Raw genomic sequence first — 22,004 nt, forward strand, 5'->3', positions numbered from 1 at the left:
GCGACAGCGTGTATGTCAGCCTCGGTTCGGAGGTTTCAGTTTCGAAAACTAAGAGATAAGAGTAGAATAATATAAAGTACAGACACTTGGTATATTTTACTTCTATGATTTTTTAATTGGTCATTTTTGGATTACGCTTCCTTTTTGTGGCTACTGCCTCACAGAGTAAATAGAAGGGGCGGCACGGTGGTGTAGTGGTTAGCACTGTTGCCTCACAGTGAGAAGGTCCGGGTTCGAGCCCTGTGGCCGGCGAGGGCCTTTCTGTGTGGAGTTTGCATGTTGTCTGCGTGGGTTTCCTCTGGGTGCTCCGGTTTCCCCCACAGTCCAAAGACATGCAGTTAGGTTAACGTGGGGCGGCCTTGGGCTGAGGTGCCCTTGAGCAAGGTACCTAACCCCGGACTGCTCCCCGGGCGCTGTAGTGTGGTTGCCCACTGCTCTGGGTGTGCGCGCATGTGTGTTCACTGCTTCAGATGGGTTAAATGCAGAGGATGAATCTTACTGTGCTTGAAGTGTGCATGTGACAAATAAAGGTTTCTTCTTCTTCCATTTACTGTATGGACATGGTATCAGAAAACAAATTTTACTAATAAGCAGTAGCCACATGTACCCTAAATAGCGCTCATCTCTTTTCTCACTGATCCAATTCCTCTCTCAGTGTTGTCATCTTCTAACATTCTACATTCCCCAACAAACAGCATGGTTGAGTGGTTTTCACTTGGCATACCATGCACTGTTTTTTGCAAGTCCTCTAATTTAGTCGGATTAACGCTCCTACAGTAGTTTAGGAGCGGATATTCTTTACACACAACATACTTTCGTGTTGGATTGCTCCCATCGTTTATGCTATACTGCCAGCTAAACGCTCACTGCCTCGGAATTGGCTATTGCTCACATCGAAGCACAAGGGGCGGGGAAGATTTGCTTCCCAAGGGCAAACATTCCCACTCGAAGCCCTACTCTTTGGCCATTCCATCACACCATAGTTATTTTCAAAATATATGCAGGTAGCCTTGTCTCCCTGACAACCACTGGTATTACGATACTGCCATATTTGGATGACTGGCTTCTGTGTGCTCACAGCACAGCACTCAGGCTTATGGTGAACTCCGAGAAGAGCTTCCTACCACAGGAGCAGGGCACGTAAATGCTAAATTCACTGAGAACGCTAGCCACTCCATTAGCTCAGTATGTGGTGTATATTATTATGCTTACCAGTTAGATTCAAATGTGCGGGATCGGAATCACTTAAGCTAGATGTAAGGACTTATGACAGCCACAGCAGTGATTATATTAGGCTTGTTGGGATTGTGGGCATTCCAAAAGTGAGTCAGCAGCCTGTGGCTGGCTGACAAATGCCACAGACTGAAATGTGCTCTCGTCTCAGTGAAGGGAGATCAGACATTAGCTCACTGACTACGCAGGATGCTCCTAACAGAAGGAGACCAGTTGGGAGCATTGCTTCGTTGTATTTCACACCGCATCATGCATCATAACATGTTTCACGACCTTGTTGGACGACCTTGTATGTGCATGTGTACAAGATGGTTTCTGGATGATTCACGGTGCCCCATGGCGATTACGTGGGGTGAAGCAAGACTAGCAATCTAAACAAGTCACTTATTACCCAGAGTGAGAGTAAGGAATCCTACCATATGCTCAGAATTCTCTTTAACATAGTAAAGCGTGACAAGCTGATCAGCCAAAGGAGCCAGTCCGCTAATGAAGAACTCCGTCTCAAAAGCTGACACTGTAAGAGACCGAGAGAAAATTTTTTTACATCAATTAATAGTTTGGATTCATGGGTAAAAATATTTAAAATGTAGCCAAGCGTGTCAATAAAGAATTACCAATTTCGACATAGCGGCTAGGTAAATCTCTCATTTCTGTAGGGTCGCGTTCCTTGACGATGCAAATCTAAAATTAAAAAAAAAAAAAAAAATGTAAAAAAAAGAAATATTAATTTTGCCTAATAGAAAATGTAGACAACAAAGCTCCAGTGAAAATATACACACCTTGACTGAAGATCCCCAGCCAATAATAAGCGTGGTGTTATCTTTCCAGCAAAGGCTACAGGGGTACATATCAGGCCTCAAGCTGGAGTTGTCCCGTAACACGTTGGTGATTCGTTGCTTACTGCTGATGTCATAGATCTTCACTCCCTGAACAAGGATAAAAATTATGACCATCAAGGTTAGCAGGGTGTCTACAGGTTTGTCCAAGTTAAATTTAAGACTTTTTAAGACTTTCATACCATGTTCCAAAAAAAATTAAGACCAAATCTAAAGTCACGCAAAAACGTACTCTTTTGGAAAAAAAAAACTATATATGAGTGATTCCACGCTTATGGGTACTGAAATGGGGACATGAATTTATTCACCTAAAACCATTTCTTTTTTTACCATCAGGTCACAAAACATGTAATCTTTAATGAATGATACGTTAAAAGATAACTTTAATTTTCTGAGATGTAATAAAAGCATATTTATATGCCAAAGTCAAGCCTATGAGTTCCAAAATGATGTCTGTTACATTACTTCTGTTACGATTGTCCATCTTGCATCTGTTACAAATTAATTACAATCTAGCTATATACCATGTTAATCTTATTGAAAGAATGTGTATGTTTATTCTACTACACATGTTTATTAATTATATTTGCTAAAACATCACCTTCCTATGTTTCAAAAAGTAATTCTACATTGTTAAAATTGAGAATATATATGTCCACAACACTTCTGTTACGTTCTGACTTTGGCATATAAATATGTTTTTATTACATCTCAGAAAATTAAAGTTATCTTTTAACATATCATTCATTAAAGATTACATGTTTTGTGACCTGATGGTAAAAAAAGAAATGGTTTTAGGTGAATTTTTAAAAATAAGTTCATGTCCCCATTTCAGTACCCATAAGCGTGGATATATATATATATATATATATATATATATATATATATATATATATAAATAATTTAATGTAACTTATTGTTCTTGTAAACATTCACCAGAAAACACTATTCTAGTAGAAGTACTTCATTTCTTTTCCTTGACAGGCATTCACACACTCAGAACACAATATAAGGATCGGATAAACTTGTGACAATCAGAATGCAGTCACAACGTTTGAATCCAATGTAACAATGTGAATGAAGTCACACACAGAATCCAATGCAACAGGTTTTTTTTTTATTATTATTTTCTCTGCTTGGGGAGTCACACTGTAAGCAGAATTGTTCAATTCCATCTTTGGTCAAACAACAATGCAGAAAACAACAGTTAAACAATGTGAATGCACGTACGCCTGAAACTTGAAAGGTATGCTCACTTGCACTTCTTAAAGGTCCCATGGCATGAAATTTTCACTTTCTGAGGTTTTTTAACGTTAAAATGAGTTCCTCTGACCTTCTTAAGTCACCCCAGTGGCTAGAAATTTCATAATGTGTAAACCAAACTATGCCCAACATTTGAGAATGGCGCGTCAAAACGGCGCGTTGATAAACTCTTCCCTTTACTACGTCAGCAAGGGAGATGATCCCCACGCCCCCCCTCTGGATTCCCACCCACTGTATGGATTGCCCCGCCCAATTGTAGTGAGGAGACCATAGAGGACACAACATGGCATCACCTAAGCGAGCGAAACATGGAAATTGCGCTGTACATGGATGTGACAACACAGAAAAAGAGTCTGTTTTTACTGCCGACGGGAGAGCCCCTGAAGACGCAGTGGCTTAATTTTATTTACTTCAATAATACGCCGTTGAGTCTACCTAAGACGGTGTATGTTTGTTGGAAGCATTTTCCTGATGAATGTTTCCACAACTTGGGACAGTACAGGGCAGGTTTTGCACATCAACTGTCACTGAAGCCTGGGTCCGTACCAAGCATCCCTGCCGCATCAGCAACAAACACCGAACAAGTAAGTGTATAACTGGTCGTTTTGCCGTGTTTTAAAATCGGTGCGTTAGCCTAGCAATGGCTACATTAGCTGTGCAGCTAACCGCTTCCTGCAGTTAGCCAGGTAATCTGCGCTACAAAACTAAAGAGCATGCAGCATGCTCTGTTAAACTGAGTTTAGTCTGGAAATTGACTAACTTATGAGCTTATGTTTGACTATTGCTCCGCAATGCATGTCTTCTGTTGGATAAGCGATATGTTGCTGTAGTTGCTGCTTCTATCCTCTTTGGTTATGGAGTGCGTGTTCAAGCCTAGGGTATTATACGTTCGTAAACTACCACTCCGAACACTCTCACTCTCTGTTCTCTGTGTCACGTTGAGTTTACGAAAGGAGTCCGAGGGAGAACGGGGTTTTGTCTTAGCAGCGTGGCTACAGGCACTGATAGCAGCGAGTATGTGTGTGCGCAGCTTGGTCAAGCCCCTCCCCCTCCCCCATGGCCCGCCCCCACCCTCTACCCTTCCCCGCCTCCATGCTTCTCATTAGCAAAACGACGCACTGGGAAAAGCGCTGAAATGGGGCTTTCTCCCAGGAGGCTATATTTACGTGCTGAGGGTTCATTTCGAGAAAGGCTGCGGATATAACATCCGGAAACCTCCACGAGCCCGTTTAAAGCATCAACAAACCACCATGCCATGGGTCCTTTAAAACACTTGGAACGATACCCACACACGAACAATACTATTCTCTCACATGCACGCAATAGAATATATTCTCTCTCTCACACACACTATTCTCTTCCATCTCGCAGATCTATCCTCTTCTCCACGACCGTTAGTGGTGGCAGCGCTGAAGTCGGATATTTGAGGCTGATGCTCGCGGCCTTTAGCAAAAGCAACGTGCTTGGCGCTCTTCATATGAGAGTCCATCGCTCTTATCCCCATTGTGCCCGACTTAAAAGTCTTACAGCATGCTACACAGTATGCCTCGTTGGCATCTTTGGGTACAGCTTTCAGCCACCACGAGTATTTTGCATCTTGCAGCCAGTTATCATTAAATTTACATTTACCCATTGTGGCTCGGACTACCCTCCATCAACAGATCAGGCACTGAGTGGTTGTCAAGCACACGTGTGTCTAGCAACCGGTGGTTTCGGAGCCTGCGCGGTATAATTGTGAGCATCAAAAACGATTAAACTTTTTCCCCATCCAAAGTGTACCACATTTTAACGATATGACTGAGTAAAATCTCCATAAATTTAAGACTGAAAATTTAAGACCACGGGGTTTGAAATTTAAGACAATTTAAGACTTTTTAAATGGCCTTATTTGAGGAAAATTAAATTTAAAGACTTTTTAAGGACCCGCGGCCACCCTGGTTAGGTCTAGACAGCAAACTCTTCTGTGTTTTACGAATACGTTACTGGATTTATATCAGCATGTACAGTATACTAGGGTGGTCCCGAAATGTATGGGAAAATTTTTTTTTTACCAAAACATTCCAACCACCCTACCATTTTTTTTTTTTTACATAGGCTAAAAGAACGCAACAAGCAAAATTTCAGAAAAATTGGTTAATATTTAGAGGTGCCACACGAGGTTGCAAATCGGGTTAAGCCATTAACATTAGTTGGTGCGTAGACTGTTGCAGAGAAGATCTCAAACCCCCAAAAGGTCACAGTTCTAGAGGGAATATGCCACTTCTATGAAAAAGAAGAGGCAGGAAGAGTTTATAGACTTATAGAAGGTTAACCTTCATGCACTAAGGGGTTCTTAAACAATGAGCACTGATCGTAATATGCTGATGAAGTTGTGAATGTTTTTCTTTGTGTTTTTCAGATGGCTAGCAACAGTAATACAAGTAGTACCGGTGGTGCAAAGCACAAAACCAGAAAGGACAATTACGTTTGGTTAATTGGTCCCACTTCCAAGGAACTGTCTGGGAGAAAGCTTCCTTCTGCTAGGGAAGTCCTTAGTGTGTTCTTTTATCTCCACAAGCTACCATAATACCAAAGGGTTTAGAAAATCACAGACAAGTAATAGCTATTGTTACTCTGAACACAGGAAGTTATATTACTGTATTGTTTGTATTAATATGAAACAGTTAATAAGCCACATTATTTTATATTGTGTCTTGAGTGAAAACTTTAATGGCTTTGTGGCACCTCTAAACATTGTTCAATCTTAACCAAATTTCGCACAATAACTTCTTTTAGGCAATGTAAAAAAAAAAAAAAAAAAAAAAAAAAAAAAAAAGGTAAGGTGGTCGTAACAAAATCCTAAAAAAAAAAAAATTTGGGGACCATCCTAACGTATACTGAACAATGAGTCCAAAGGTTTAGCACATTATGATCTAATACAACCAACCAACCACTGTGTCTCCCAAGTCCAGGCTCAGAGTCAGATGCTGTCCCCTAACCTACTTCATACTACTTGGCTCCTGCTTTGTCGTCATCTGGCAGTCAGCAGTTGTGCAACACATCATCTTGGAGAACACATGTAAGGGACTGCCACAGTGGATGCAGCAGCTTAAGTTTACATTTGTTCTACTGCTTCTGTTTACTGTCAATTTTGTTTAAAGGGCTGATGGCACGAACATGACTCTACGCAATTTCTTAAATAAACTATACAACATGGCAAACATGTTAGATTTCTGTTATAATTACGTGAAAAGAAGCTGTTGTTACGCGAATATCCAACTTTTAATTGCACAGCGCAAGAAAACTGGGTCCGTGGCTCACGGCCATGTTGTGACGTCAGCGGGAGAACACGCTGCGGTTCACTGGCTGTTCTACTCTGGTTCTACTCAATGGAAATGGCGCATGAAAACGCCGGTGAACTCTCTAGTGCTAGCTCTTCCTCTTCTGGGAGTCTAGAATTGTGTTGATCTCTTCCGAATAGAATCTATGATAGCCTACCCTCTTTACCCTTTGCCTCTCGTTGCTAGGCGGCAGTTACATGAAAGCCGCAAGCTTTCACAAGCAAATACATGACTGATATCACGCCGACTTTATGATTACATTTATGATTATCATGTAGAATCTATAGCTCTACGTACCTTTATCTTATGTCGTTTCACAACACATGTTCTGACAGGAGGACTGTCTTTGGATCCGGCATAGCTACTAGTAGACCCCCTCTGGAATACTGGCAGTGTTGCCAGATTGGGAGGTTTCCCGTCCAGTTGGGCAGTTTCAAGTGCATTTTGGTGGGTTTTGAACATATTTTGGGCTGGAAAACGTCAGCAGTATCTGGCAACAGATACTGCTGACGTTTTCCAGCCCAAAATATGTTCAAAACCCACCAAAATGCACTTGAAACCGCCCAACTGGGCGGGAAACCTCCCAATCTGGCAACACTGTGTAGGCACTGCTGATGGTAGTAACATGTTTGTGCTGAACTGAACACCCAAGAGATTCTTTTAAGCTGGGAAGGGTGTAAAAACAATCCAAATCGAAGTGTTCAGAGCACAGGACGGATGTTGGTGAGGGCTCCCACTTGTCACGCGTGCAGCTGACTTGCTTCACCCACTTCGCATGCAGCTCGGGATCTCTGGGAAACTTGAATAAACTTATCCCATCCTTGTGGGTTTTGGAGCAAAAGCCGGCAACACAACGCGAAGGCATAATAACTATATATATATATATATATATATATATATATATATATATATATATATAAATATAAATAATGTATAATAATGTATAATAATGCCTAATAAAAATACTAATAATGATAAACTGAACACCTGTCGCATCAACAACAAACTGGTAAGTTAGGAGGAAGGTTCTTTCGCTGACGTCATATAGCTCCTCCTCCTTCGTCTCCTGGGTGCTGCAGCCCCGTCAAATTTGCCCAAATAGCCGCGTTTATCATCATAACTTGTAAAATAGGCGCCTTCGTGAATTAATATATGGATCATCGGGAATTACTTTTTATGTTATAAAACATCGCCAAAGATGTCAAAAACGTGTCATCAGCACTTTAAATGTCTTGGAGTGTGACCCAAAACTTGAGCCTCATCCCTTTGATATGGGTCGCTCGAGTTGTACATATTCCTGTTTTTTTAGTTATTTTCTGTAAATACTTCCCCAGTTTACTGGATGCGTTATACAGTGTGATTTTTGCACTTTGTTTTTTTTTGTTGTTGTTGTTACAGGTAAGCTGGCTTTTGTTGTTACAGTTAGTCTGGGCGTACCTAATGTCATTTACTGGTGCTTGTGTAATACTGTTCATACAATATGTCTGCTGTCTTTTTGAAAAAAAAAAAAAAAATCAGTCAATATGCTTTTTTTTTTAAAAAAAAATATATATATATCCAAACACCTAAAAATCTTGCATGCACACAAGCACAGATACATGCACACTTTGAAACATGAAATTCAGTTTTGTCCCATTGTGGATAAACTGGAAAGTAGACGTACAGTTTGCATTTTTTCACTCAAAAATCAAGGAGGATACAAACTTTTGCACTCAACAGTAAGGTCAACGTAATTCAAACTTAAAACGTTACATCCATTATAGACAGCGGCTCTATTTTGTGTGCAGCATCCAATTACAAAAGGTGCTATAATATTGCTGTTGCATTTTAAACACCTTTCTTCTTTTTAAAACTTGGGCGGTGCGATTACAAGCCACCATTTGTAATATCTGTAATGATACAAATGTGTGAATTCTTCAGTTTATGAAGTGCAATCGTACCACGTTGTTAGCCCAGGCGATGAGATTGGCCCTCCATTTGACGTTGGTGATGGTTCCCTCTCCCTCATGCAGAACAGACATTTTCCAGCGGTTCAGCCAGTTTCTCTCGTACAGCAGCAACTACAGTCCACAGAAACACGTTATTAATTTGTTCACAAGAAACCATAAAAAGAAAATAATTTACTACACAAGTCTGACCTTTAAAACTCGGCCAAATGATGATGTACTGTAATTAGCTGAACCTAAAAGATGCATCAGCACGTCACCACATTTAACTGCTGATTATCTTGCAGGACGAGTACATATCTCTCTCTCTCACACGCACAAATATTTTATTTATATATTTATACAGTGGGGGTGCATAAGCGTACTCTTGGTGCCGGTCCCAAGCCCGGATAAATTGAAGAGGGTTGCGTCAGGAAGGGCATCTGGCGTAAAACTGTGCCAAATCTAACATGCGGAATGAAGAGAAATACCATACCGGATCGGCTGGGGCCCGGGTTAACAACGGACACCTCTGGCACTGGCACTGTTGTCAATAGGGTGCCGGTGGAAAGTGTGCTACTGTTGCGCCAAAACGGAGAAGGAGAAAGGGGATGGGGGGAGAGGAGTGTTAGGAGAGAGCGTGAAAGATGGAAGGGAAGGAGCTTAGAATTGAGGGTAGAAGCACTGAATGTGGGAATGTTGGCAGAGCGAGAGAGTTAGCAGGTATGATGGAAAGAAGGAAGTTGGACATTTTGTGTGTGCAGGAGACGGGATGGAAAGGAAGCAAGGCCAAGAACACTGGAGATGGATGCAAGTTGTTTTATTATGGAGTCGATGGGAAGAGAAATGGTGTTGGTATTGTTTTGAGGGGAGAGTTGGTCAACAGTGTGACTGATGTGAAGAGGGTATCAGATAGAGTGATGGGCATGAAGTTGAAGATTCAAGGAGTGGTAATCTATGTTGTGTGCGCGTACACCCCACAGGTTGGATGAGAGAATGAAGAGAAAGAGTCTTTCTGGGAAAAGATGGATGAAGTGGTAGAAAAGTATACAGAGGGAGGAGCGCGTGCTGATAGGAGCAGATTTCAACGGACATGTTGGCGAGGGAAACAGAAGAGATGAGGACGTGATGGGCAGATATGGTGTAAGAGAGGGAAATGTGGAAGGGCAAAGGGTGGTTGATTTTCAAAGAGGGTGAATTTGGCAATAGTCAATACATACTTCGAGAAGAAAGAGCAGCACAGGGTGACGTTTAAGAGTGGAGGAAGATCTACACAGGTGGACTACATACTCTGCGGAAGGGGTAACCTGACGGAGATTAGAGACTGTAAAGTGATGGCAGGGGAGAGTGTAGCCAGACAACAACATCGAGTGGTCGTGTGCAGGATGAGTTTGAAAGTGAAAAAGAGGAAGCGTGAAATAGTGGAGCCGAAGATTAAGTGGTGGAAACTAAAAGAGGTTGAACATCAGAAGGAGTTTAGGGAAGAAATGAGACGAGCATTGAGTGGTCATGGAAGTCTGCCAGAAGATTGGAATACTACTGCTGTACTAGTAAGAGAGGCAGCAAGGAAGGTGCCAGGGTGGTCATTGGGAAAGAGGAAGGAAGACAAGGAGACATGGTGGTGGAACAAAGAAGTGCAAGAAATTATAAAAGAGAAGAGGCTCGCAAAGAAGAATTGGGACGAGCAGAGAGATGAGGAAAGCAGGCGGTTATACAGAGAGACGAGACAGAAGGCAAAAAGCTGTAGCGAAGGTGAAAGCAGATGCATACCAGGAGTTGTACGAAAGACTGGAGACCAAAGGAGGACAGAAAGACCTGTACAGACTAGCTAGGCAGAGAAACAGGGAAGCGAGGGATGTACAGCAGGTAAGAGTGATGAAAGATGTAAATAGAAATGTGCTGACAAACAAAGAGAGTGTATTAAGAAGGTTGAAAGAGTACTTTGAGGACTTATTAAATGAGGAGAATCCAAGAGAGAAAAGGTCAGATTCGTTGGGGACAGCAAATCAGGAAGCAGAGTTGGTTAGTAAGGGTGAGGTGAAAAGAATGAAGACTGGAAAAGCAGTTGGACCAGATGGTATCCCGACTGAGGCTTGGAGATGTTTGGGTGAGACGGCTGTGGAGTTCCTAACGAGATTGTTTAATAAGATCCTAGAGAATGAGAAGATGCCAAATGAATGGAGAGTGTGCTAGTCCCAATATACAAGAATAAGGGAGATGTACAGAGCTGCAGTAATTACAGAGGAATAAAATTGATGACCCACACCATGAAGCTATGGGAAAGGGTAATGGAGGTGAGATTGAGAAGAGAGGTAGCAATCTGTGAACAGCAGTACGGGTTTATGCCAAGGAAGAGCACATCGGATGCAATTTTTGCTCTAAGAATGTTAATGGAGAAGTACAGAGAAGGCCAGAGAAAGCTACATTGTGTGTTTGTAGACCTGGAGAAGGCATACGATAGAGTGCCGAGAGAAGAGTTATGGTATTGTATGAGAAAGAGTGGAGTGAATGAGAAGTATATTAGAGTGGTGTAAGACATGTATGAGAACAGTGAAACAGCAGTGAGGTGTGCAGTTGGAATGACTGAATGGTTCAAGGTGAAGGTGGGACTCCATCAAGGATCTGCTTTGAGTCCTTTTTTGTTTGACATAGTGATGGATAACTTGACGGACGAAGTGAGGCAAGAGTCACCATGGAGCACGATGTTTGCGGATGACATTATGATATGTGCTGAAAGTAGAAAGGAGGTTGAGCTGGGTTTGGAGAGATGGAGGTATGCATTGGAACGAAGAGAAATGAAGGTGAGCAGGAGCAAAACAGAATACTTGTGCATCAATGAGAATGGGGATGAGAGTGTACTGAAGATGCAAGGAGCAGATGTAAAGAAAGTTGGTGAATTCAAGTACCTGGGGTCAACTGTGCAGGAAAATGGGGGCTGCGATAATGAGGTGAGAAAGAGAGTGCAGGCAGAGTGGAGCAGTTGGAGAAGGATTTCGGGAGTCATTTGTGATAGGAAAGTCCCAGCAAAAGTGAAAGGTAAGATGTATAAGAGAGTAGTGAGACCAGCTGTGATGTACGGATTGGAGACCGTACCCTTAACGAAGAAACGGGAGGCAAAGTTGGAGGTAGCGGAGTTGAGGATGTTAAGGTTTGCGATGGGAGTGACGAGGTTGGACAGGATAAGGAACGAGCACATCAGAGGGACAGCACATGTGGAGACCTTGGGAATGAAGCTAAGAGAGATGAGACTGAGATGGTATAGGCACATCCTGAGAAGAGATGCAGAGCATGTGGGAAGGAGAATGTTGAGGATGGAGCTGCCAGGCACACGAAAACGAGGAAGGCCAAAGAGGAGATACATGGATGTGGTGAGAGAGGACATGAAAGTGGCAGGTGTGGTAGAGAAGGATGTGGAAGACAGGGAGCAATGGAGACGAAAGATCCGCTGTGGCGACCCCTAATCGGGAGCAGCCAAAAGATGATCTATTTATACAGTGGTGCTTGAAAGTTTGTGAACCCTTTAGAATTTTCTATATTTCTGCTTAAATAGGACCTAAAACATCAGATTTTCACACAAGTCCTAAAAGTAGATAAAGAGAACCCAGTTAAACAAACGAGAGAAAAATATTATACTTGTTCATTTATTTATTGAGGAAAATGATCCAATATTGCATATCTGAGAGTGGCAAAAAGTATGTGAACCTCTAGGATTAGCTGTTAATTTGAAGGTGAAAATAGAGTCAGGTGTTTTCAAATCAGGTGTGAGTGGGCACCCTGTTTTATTTAAAGAACAGGGATCTATAAAAGTCTGATCTTCACAACACATGTTTGTGGAAGTGGATCACGGCACGAACAAAGGAGATTTCTGAGGACCTCAGAAAAAGCGTTGTTGATGCTCATCAGGCTGGAAAAGGTTACAAAACCATCTCTAAAGAGTTTGGACTCCACCAATCCACAGTCAGACAGATTGTGTACAAATGGAGGAAATTCAAGACCATTGTTACCCTCCCCAGGAGTGGTCGACCAACAAAGATCACTCCAAGAGCAAGGCGTGTAATAGTCGGCGAGGTCACAAAGAACCCCAAGCAACTGAAGGCCTCCCTCACATTGGCTCATGTTCATGAGTCCACCATCAGGAGAACACTGAACAACAAGGAGAAAGCCACTGCTCTCCAAAAAGAACATTGCTGCTCGTCTGCAGTTTGCTAAAGATCACATGGACAAGCCAGAAGGCTATTGGAAAAATGTTTTGTGGATGGATGAGACCAAAATAGAACTTTTTGTCAAGTCAAGTCTATTTATAAAGCACTTTAAAATACAACAGAGACAGCTGACCAAAGTGCTGGACAAGCAGGTAAAAAGACTTGAGGACACCATAAAACACAAAAACAACGTAACTTGAAGACACCATACACACAGAGAAACGACAACATGACCTGAAACTAAGGACCAATACACAGGTCAGTGCAATCTTAAAACAAGAAATCATGTAATAAAAGGCACCAAGGCATAGTAATGAATTTAGAGTAATAAATAACTAAGAGTAAATAATTAAAAAATAAATAAATGAAGAAAGTAAAAAAGACTCATGTAACATTAAAAGAAAAACAAAAAAATGAATAAATAAGTAAATAAAAGCTATACAGAGTTAAAAGCCAAGGCATAAAAATGGGTTTTGAGATGAGTTTTAAAAACAGCTAAGGACGGGGCCAAACGTATACTGTATGTAGTGGAAGCTCGTTCCAGAGTTTAGGGCCAATGACTGCGAAGGCTCGGTCCCCTCTACTTTTCCAGTCTGGAGGGTGGTACAACTAGGCGTAATTGGTCAGCTGACCTGAGGGCCCTGGAGGGGGTGTGAATTTTTAGGAGGTCAGACAAGTAAGAGGGTGCCAGTCCATGTAGGGATTTAAAAACAAATAAAAGAATCTTAAAATGTATCCTGTGGCGTATGGGGAGCCAGTGAAGAGCATCAAGCACAGGTGTTATATGTTCTCGCCTTCGTGTTCTAGTGAGAAGGCGGGCGGCAGCATTTTGAACAAGTTGCAGGCGTGAGATGGAGGAAGAACTTATGCCAGCATACAAGGTGTTGCAGTAATCCAGGCAGGAGGAAACAAATGCATGGATGACCCTCTCAAAATCTTTAAAAGATAAAAAAGGCTTAACCTTGGATAAAAGCCTTAGTTGATAAAAACTCGACTTAACAACCATGTTGATTTGCTTCTCCATATTAAAAAATGAATCTAAAATTACACCAAGGTTTTTCACTGTGTCTTTTACATTGGGTTCGAGTGGGCCTAGATCATGGAGGGGGTCAGAGGTGGCACTGGGCCGGAAGACTAGGACCTCAGTTTTACTTTCATTGAAACTTAAGAAATTTAGGGCCATCCATGCTTTGATGTCCTCAAGGCAGTTTAGTAGCTGTTTAAAAGCATGGGGGTCACTGGGTTTTAGGGGCATGTAGATCTGTGTATCATCAGCATAACAGTGAAAGGATACATTGTATTTTCTAAGGATAGACCCCAGGGGTAGCATGTACAGAGAGAAGAGTAGGGGGGCAAGAATCGAACCTTGCGGAACACCACAGGAGAGATGAGCAGAAGGGGATACTGAGTCCCCCAAGCAGACTGAAAAGGTTCTATTTGTCAGGTAGGATTTAAACCATTCAAGGGCAGTGCCTCTGATACCAACACAGTTCTCTAGACGGGAAATTAAAATGTTGTGATCAACAGTGTCAAACGCAGCAGTGAGGTCAAGTAAAATCAAAATGGCATTGCCACCAGAGTCAGTAGCTATTAAAAGATCATTTAAAACCTTTAGTAGAGTTGACTCTGTGCTATGGAGAGCTTTAAAACCAGACTGGAGGGGTTCTAAGATGCCATGGGAGTCTAAAAAAAGATTGAATGGTCTAGAAAAGATTTTTGGTTTAAATGAGAAGCGTTATGTTGGGAGAAAGGAAAAACACTGCATTCCAGTATAAGAACCTTATCCCATCTGTGAAACATCATGGTTTGGGCCTGTTTTGCCGCATCTGGGCCAGGATGGCTTGCCATCATTGATGGAAAAACGAATTCTGAATTATACCAGTCAATTCTAAAGGAAAATGTCAGGACATCTGTCCATGAACTGAATCTCAAAAGAAGGTGGGTCATGCAGCAAGACAACGACCCTAAGCACACAAGTCGTTCTACCAAAGAATGGTTAAAGAAAAATAAAGTTAATGTTTTGGAATGGCCAAGTCAAAGTCCTGACCTTAATCCAATGGAAATGTTGTGGAAGGACCTGAAGTGAGCAGTTCATGCGAGGAAACCCACCAACATCCCAGAGTTGAAGCTGTTCTGTACGGAGGAATGGGCTAAAATTCCTCCAAGCCGGTGTGCAGGACTGATCAACAGTTACCGCAAACGTTTAGTTGCAGTTATTGCTGCACAAGGGGGTCACACCAGATACTGAAAGCAAAGGTTCACATACTTTTGCCACTCACAGATGTGTCATATTGGATCATTTTCCTCAATAAATAAATGACCAAGTATGATATTTTTGTCTCATTTGTTTAACTGGGTTCTCTTTATTTTTAGGACTTGTGTGAAAATCTGATGATGTTTTAGGTCATATTTATGCAGAAATTAGACAATTCTAAAGGGTTCACAAACTTTCGAGCACCACTGTATATGGTGCTAAGGGTGGCTAATCTTCACGGCTCTGGTCACCTAATTCCTAGATAACTACCTTCTCGTGGTGGTACACCTGTTTTAAACAGAAAGCTATCTATCTCAGGGACTGAGTAAGGGACGGTATATTCCCTGGGCAGTGCCTGAAGCAGATGGATAGTTGGAATCTTTTTTTGGGTACTATGACAAGTTGACTGATGACATCTGGTGAGAGGGAAACTCAGAAAAACCTGCGGTTGAAGTGATTACTAGTTATCTTGCTGTAGCTCGTCACCAGATACTAATCACGGAGACTGAGAGTGGCACTCGCGTTCTACAAGTGTGCGCCACTATAATCCACTGATGTACAGATGCCTTTACATCATCTCGGCTATCATCTGTAGAAGATGCGGCAATCACATACATACATACATGAAATATAAATTACAGAAACTAAATTAGTCGTAGAAAAGCCTCTCGGTAAGCCATGTTTTGAATGGTACACCAGCAGAGGGCAGAAGAACACAAAGTTAACACTTAGCTGATCTCCAGATGCCTTATATCAGTACGGTGGTGATTGGAAATTGTTCTCCATCTTCTAATTGTCAAATGTAACAGGAAATGGTTTTGGTTTCTACATTAGCTTATAAAACTGTCTTAACAGCAGTTAGAATTTTTGTGTTTAAAAAAAAAAGTAGTTACAATATGAGTGATTCCACGCTTATGGGTACTGAAATGGGGACATGAACTTATCTTTAAAAATTCACCTAAAACCATTTCTTTTTTTACCATCAGGTCACAAAACATGTAATCTTTAATGAATGATATGTTAAAAGATAACTTTAATTTTCTGAGATGTAATAAAAGCATATTTATATGCCAAAGTCAAGCCTATGAGTTCCAAAATGTCTGTTACATTACTTCTGTTACGATTGTCCATCTCGCGTCTGTTACAAATTAATTACAATCTAGCTATATACCATGTTAATCTTATTGAAAGAATATGTTTATTCTACTACACATGTTTATTAATTATACTTGCTAAAACATCACCTTCCTATGTTTCAAAAAGTAATTCTACATTGCTAAAATTGAGAATATATATGTCCACAACACTTCTGTTACGTTCTGACTTTGGCATATAAATATGTTTTTATTACATCTCAGAAAATTAAAGTTATCTTTTAACATATCATTCATTAAAGATTACATGTTTTGTGACCTGATGGTAAAAAAAGAAATGATTTTAGGTGAATTTTTAAAAATAAGTTCATGTCCCCATTTCAGTACCCATAAGCGTGGAATCACTCATATACTATTGTTATTTAAATCAATATACTAACATTGTTATTAAATCAAAAATGAATTAAATTGTTTGCTCATTCAATAGCTTACAAAATACTACCATTTATAAAACTAATAACTTATAATAAGCAAACCGGAAATCACATTCTAGCTGCTTGACAATTCCTCAAATATACAAATCACTTCATTTTAATAACTGTTGTTGAACCAAATATTTAATCCAAATGGTTAGGAAAAAAAAGTACATTCATTAAATAAATAAATAAATAAATAAATAAATACACAGATCAAGAAAAATCAGCAAGTCTGCTACCTCGATTTTGAATAACAGAATTTAAAAAAAAAAAAAACAAACAAAAAAAAAACATAACGTTTGGAAATTTTCTTACATAAGTCACAAATTCACAAAAAACAAGGCACTCTGAAGAATATTCTGGACTATGGAGCTCAAATGGTGTTTCAGAAAGTCTCACGCAATCTCAGTATATAAGTAATTATGAACCTTATGAATCTTGTTCATCAGTATCCAGATAGGTAACAAAGGACGTGTCAAAATATTGTCTGTTCCAAATATTACTTTATTGTTTGCGACTATTAGTAAAATACTTGGACAGCATCATCGAAAGCGTCAATTTGGGTCGGATAAAATTGCCAATTTGCTAATGAACCATGGTATGAAATGAACAATTGAGGAATGTGTGCGTATTTAAGAGTTCAAACTTTTATTCTGAAAAGAGCTCCTGATACAATTTGCTTTAAACAAAAGCAACAGTTGAATACTGGCTGCTTAAATCTACTCTCACAATCCCTTGGTATATTTACATGGGTACTATTAGGACTAGAGGAATAATTGGAGGAGTTCAGCAAGTTATAAGGCATGGCTCTATGTAACGGCCTTCTCCGAGACAAGCAGAGGAATCGAATGGAGACGAATGCTACAACCTTGGATGAGCTTTGCTAAATTCTCATGAGCATGCTTATATAAAATGTTATATAAATAACCTCTCCTCATCATACAGTGATTGGGATATTTTATTTCTCCAGACCAGACATCGGATCACGTCACATCACATTATTTGCTTTCAAGCTTCAAGACAAAAAGTTGCTTGATGAAAAACGCTACTGTCTGGTCTGAGCCACCCACACGCCCTAAACTGAATAGCAAATTACGCAGAAATGACTATATATGAAAAACCAGTGGACATGCCACAATAATCCAGCCCACTTAAATTAGAAGAGCAAGGAGGTTTTTGTGCGCGCACACATACGTGACCTGACCCGTCCTGTCCTGTCTGCATCCTGACGCGACATAAAGAATGGCTCGTTCAGAGCGGCTCTGGTTTTGCACTTTGAGCTATGTTAACAGATCACAGCACAGCAATGGGAGATGACACTTCAGGAGCCCTGCTGACGGAATTGAATTGCCTTTGAAAAGATGTGTCCTCAGTGGAAGCTGTATTGATTTTAATGGCGAGGTTGCATTATGGGAATCTTAAGCCAGAGAAACAGAAGGTAATCAGCAGAAATGGGAAGCCAAAGGCAGCAGATACACTACGACTCCGGTTAGCAATGAGTTAGTGGACAAAAGCCGTCCAGCATTTAATTACTTCTTATATGCCGTATGTGAAAGGTATGTGCAGCCATCGGATTGCGAAGTTTTTCCGATTTCTTTCTTAAACGTGCTGATCATTCTTCAGATGTGTTAAAAAAAAAAAAAAGTTCTGCAAAGCCAAACGGATAGACATAATACAACAAGGACAGTATTCATTCAGTCAATATCAGGGGACGGACAGCAGTTAACACTGAATGTACATGTATTATCAGATTAATTAAATATTTAATACCAGTAGCGTGTCGAACAAAATATACAGGTCGGTTAATACAGCTTAAATTTAGTCAACAGCAAACATTCATATTAGTTTTCAGAAATACTGCATGGTATTTCGTAGAATTGATATGGGAAGGGATAAAACATGCTCTGTTACAAAATAATAATAATAATAATAATAATAATAAAATGGGGCGGCACGGTGGTGTAGTGGTTAGCGCTGTCGCCTCACAGCAAGAAGGTCCTGGGTTCGAGCCCCGTGGCCGGCGAGGGCCTTTCTGTGCGGAGTTTGCATGTTCTCCCCGTGTCCGCGTGGGTTTCCTCCGGGTGCTCCGGTTTCCCCCACAGTCCAAAGACATGCAGGTTAGGTTAACTGGTGACTCTAAATTGACCGTAGGTGTGAATGTGAGTGTGAATGGTTGTCTGTGTCTATGTGTCAGCCCTGTGATGACCTGGCGACTTGTCCAGGGTGTACCCCGCCTTTCGCCCGTAGTCAGCTGGGATAGGCTCCAGCTTGCCTGCGACCCTGTAGAACAGGATAAAGCGGCTAGAGATAATGAGATGAGATGAGATAATAAAATGATATGGGTGGTGTGATGAGGCCTGGTATGAAAACAGTGTAATCTTCCAATTATACTACACTAAGTAACTTTAAAAACGCACATTGATAAAACTTGCTGAATTCGTGCTGAGTTTATCTCAAGAAGAAAATAAATATATCACAATGGAAAAATAACTTCGTTCCGCCCGAATAAGTTCCAAATCGGTGCTCAAATCAGAATTTAAGGGAGTTGTACTCAATAATGTACAATATGACTCGGGTAGTCAATGACATGGACAGGCTTTAATTTTCAAACAAATTTTGCATACACTGTACATACACAATCTTGCCTATAAATACCCGGGGGAAATGATGGGAAAATTGTCATTATTGAAGATGCCACGCCTAAGCCAAAATCAACGTGAACAGGCCATCGGGATGTTGCGTGCCGGAAGTACACAGACAGAGGTCGCCCGGCACTTCGGTGTTCATCATTCGACCATTTCCCGTTTGAGTCAGCGTTACAGACAGACAGGGGGCACCAGGGATCGTCCACGCCCTGGTCAGCCTCGAGTCACGACGCCAGTTCAGGATCAGCACATCAGGCTAGCTCACCTCCGGGACAGATTCCTGACCCCCTCAGTCACTGCTGCTGAGACCCCTGGACGACACACACCCAGAATCTCCAGCATGACGGTCCGAACATGGACCAACTGTCACTTTGAATTTTTTTATTGTGAATTAATTCTTGAGTTTGACAATAAATGTCCTTTATTGATGTTTCAAGATGTGTGTGCATTACATACAATATCATAAATTTCAAATAAATGCATGGATCTAAAGTGATATCGTGTTGAATTCCATTGTGCGTTTTTAAAGTTACTTAGTATAGTTTTCTGTAATTTTATTTGATTATATGTGAACAGCTTTACATTGGACAGTTGCACTGACAAGGGGACATCAATAAATGTGAAACATTTTTCAGACATAAATCTTGACCATGGCAATTACTATGCACTTTAATTTTTGTAAAGGACGTTACACTTTTTTTTTTTTTTGGTACTGTTAGTGTAAATAATATGAATGTTCAAGCATAAGCGTAATTTACATTACCTTTTAGAAATTTGGTTTGGCGCAAACCAATTTCTTCATGTTTTCACTTAGCTGTGACGTTCATGGTCATAAAATTGACATGACATTCAAAATCTGTAATTGCAGTGGGATTTTCAGACATATCTTGGTTAGAAAACGCGTGTGCCTCATCACTTTACAAGACCCCTCTTAGCACAGACGCAAGGAACAACATTGAATACAACTAATATAAATTTACTTCTTATTCCTCATTTATTTATACTGTAGTACCAGTCGAAAGTTTGGACACGTCTTCTAATTCAGTGGTTTTTCTTTATTTTTATGAATTCGAAGACACTTCATGTCTTAAAGTAAAGATGGATGTCGTTTCGCTTTACTTAGTTGAGTGGTTCTGAACATAACGGATTACTATAATTGTGAAATAGGGCTATTTACTGTATTTATCCCCCCGGCATATAATGCGGGGGGATATAGCTATCGCTCTGTCCATCCGTCCATCTGTAAACATTTTAGTTTCTGGAGCATAACTCAAACTATTGTGAATTTTTTTTTTGGATGTCGTTTCTCTTAACTTAGTTGAGTGGTTCTGAACATAATGTGGATTACTATAATTGTGAAATAGGGCTATTTACTGTATTTACCCCCCCCGGCATATAATGCAGGGGGATATAGCTATCGCTTTGTCCATCCGTCCGTCTGTAAACATTTTAGTTTCTGGAGCATAACTCAAACTATTGTGAATTTTTTTCACGAAACCTGACAGTTATGCCAAGTGACTAGAGGAGTCGTGCCTTTTGACATTTTGGGATTTCTGTGATTTTTATTTTTCCTGTATTTCCATGTCAACCAATTCAACTTAGGAAAATCTGGAGTGGGGTTTCATGCGGGTGCAATAATGTAATGCCAATAGTGTGCAAAGCTTCATGAAGGTAAACGGTAGCTACTTTGAAGAATCTAAAATATGAAGCATTTGTCTTTTTAATGCATTTTTGTTGACCACATAATTCCATAGCTCTGATCTCTTTGGTATTGTTCTACAATACAGAATATCCTATGAATGAGTAGGTGTGTCCAAACTTTTGACTGGTAGTGTAAATAGCACTGACATTTTCTGAAGGACATTATGATTAGATTCTGCATTTAGATTTTAGGTCAATGTTTTTGACAGTAGTAACCCACTAACAGACTAATTTTCCTGTCTTCCTGTGCTAGGACAGCATTTCTATCATGAGTAGGTGTGTCCAAACTTTTGACCGGTACTGTACGTTTACAGCCTTTAGCAGACACTCTTAGCAACTTAGAGAAGTGATTTGTAGTCTCAGGATTTAAGAATACCATTGAGGACTACTTTGTGAAACCCAGTCATTTTGAGAGAGAGAGAGAGAGAGAGAGAGAGAGAGAGAGAGAGAGAGAGAGAAAGAAAGAAAGAAAGAAAGAAAGAAAGAAGGAAAGAAGGAAGGAAGGAAAGAAAGAAGGAAAGAAAGAAGGAAAGAAAGAAGAGAAAGAGAAAGAAAGAAACGAAGGAATGAAAGGAAGGAAAGGAAGGAATGAAGGGAAAGGAAGGAACGAAGGGAACGGAAGGAACGAAAGAAAAAAACGAAGGAACGAAAGGAAGGAAAGAGAAAGAAATGAAGGAACGAAAGGAACGAAGGAACAAAAGGAAGGAAGGAACGAAGGGAAAGGAAGGAATGAAGGGAACGGAAGGAACGAAAGAAAAAAACGAAGGAACGAAAGGAAGGAAAGAGAAAGAAACGAAGGAACGAAAGGAACGAAGGAACAAAAGGAAGGAAAGGAACGAAGGGAAAGGAAGGAACGAAGGGAACGGAAGGAACGAAAGAAAGAAAGAAACGAAGGAACGAAAGGAAGGAAAGGAAGGAACGAAGGGAACGGAAGGAACGAAAAAAAAACGAAGGAACGAAAGAAAAAAACGAAGGAACGAAAGGAAGGAAAGAAAGAAAGAAACGAAGGAACAAAGGGAAAGGAAGGAACGAAGGGAACGGAAGGAACGAAAGAA

At 40.6% G+C, this 22,004-nt stretch overlaps 1 protein-coding gene across 1 annotated transcript in view; it reads right to left on the reverse strand.

Moving 5' to 3' along the window:
• Window positions 1-22,004, reverse strand: part of vps41 (VPS41 subunit of HOPS complex) — a 115,019-nt gene that overhangs the window by 45,118 nt on the left and 47,897 nt on the right. The window contains exons 8-11 of the mRNA XM_060900035.1: window positions 8,593-8,712; window positions 2,013-2,159; window positions 1,848-1,914; window positions 1,650-1,747 (exon numbers count right to left, since the gene is read on the reverse strand). Of these exons, the coding sequence (XP_060756018.1) occupies window positions 1,650-1,747; window positions 1,848-1,914; window positions 2,013-2,159; window positions 8,593-8,712 (432 nt within the window). The remainder of the gene's footprint in view (window positions 1-1,649; window positions 1,748-1,847; window positions 1,915-2,012; window positions 2,160-8,592; window positions 8,713-22,004) is intronic.

The sequence above is a fragment of the Neoarius graeffei genome, chromosome 19 (assembly GCF_027579695.1).
Source record: "Neoarius graeffei isolate fNeoGra1 chromosome 19, fNeoGra1.pri, whole genome shotgun sequence".
Lineage (NCBI taxonomy): Eukaryota > Metazoa > Chordata > Actinopteri > Siluriformes > Ariidae > Neoarius > Neoarius graeffei.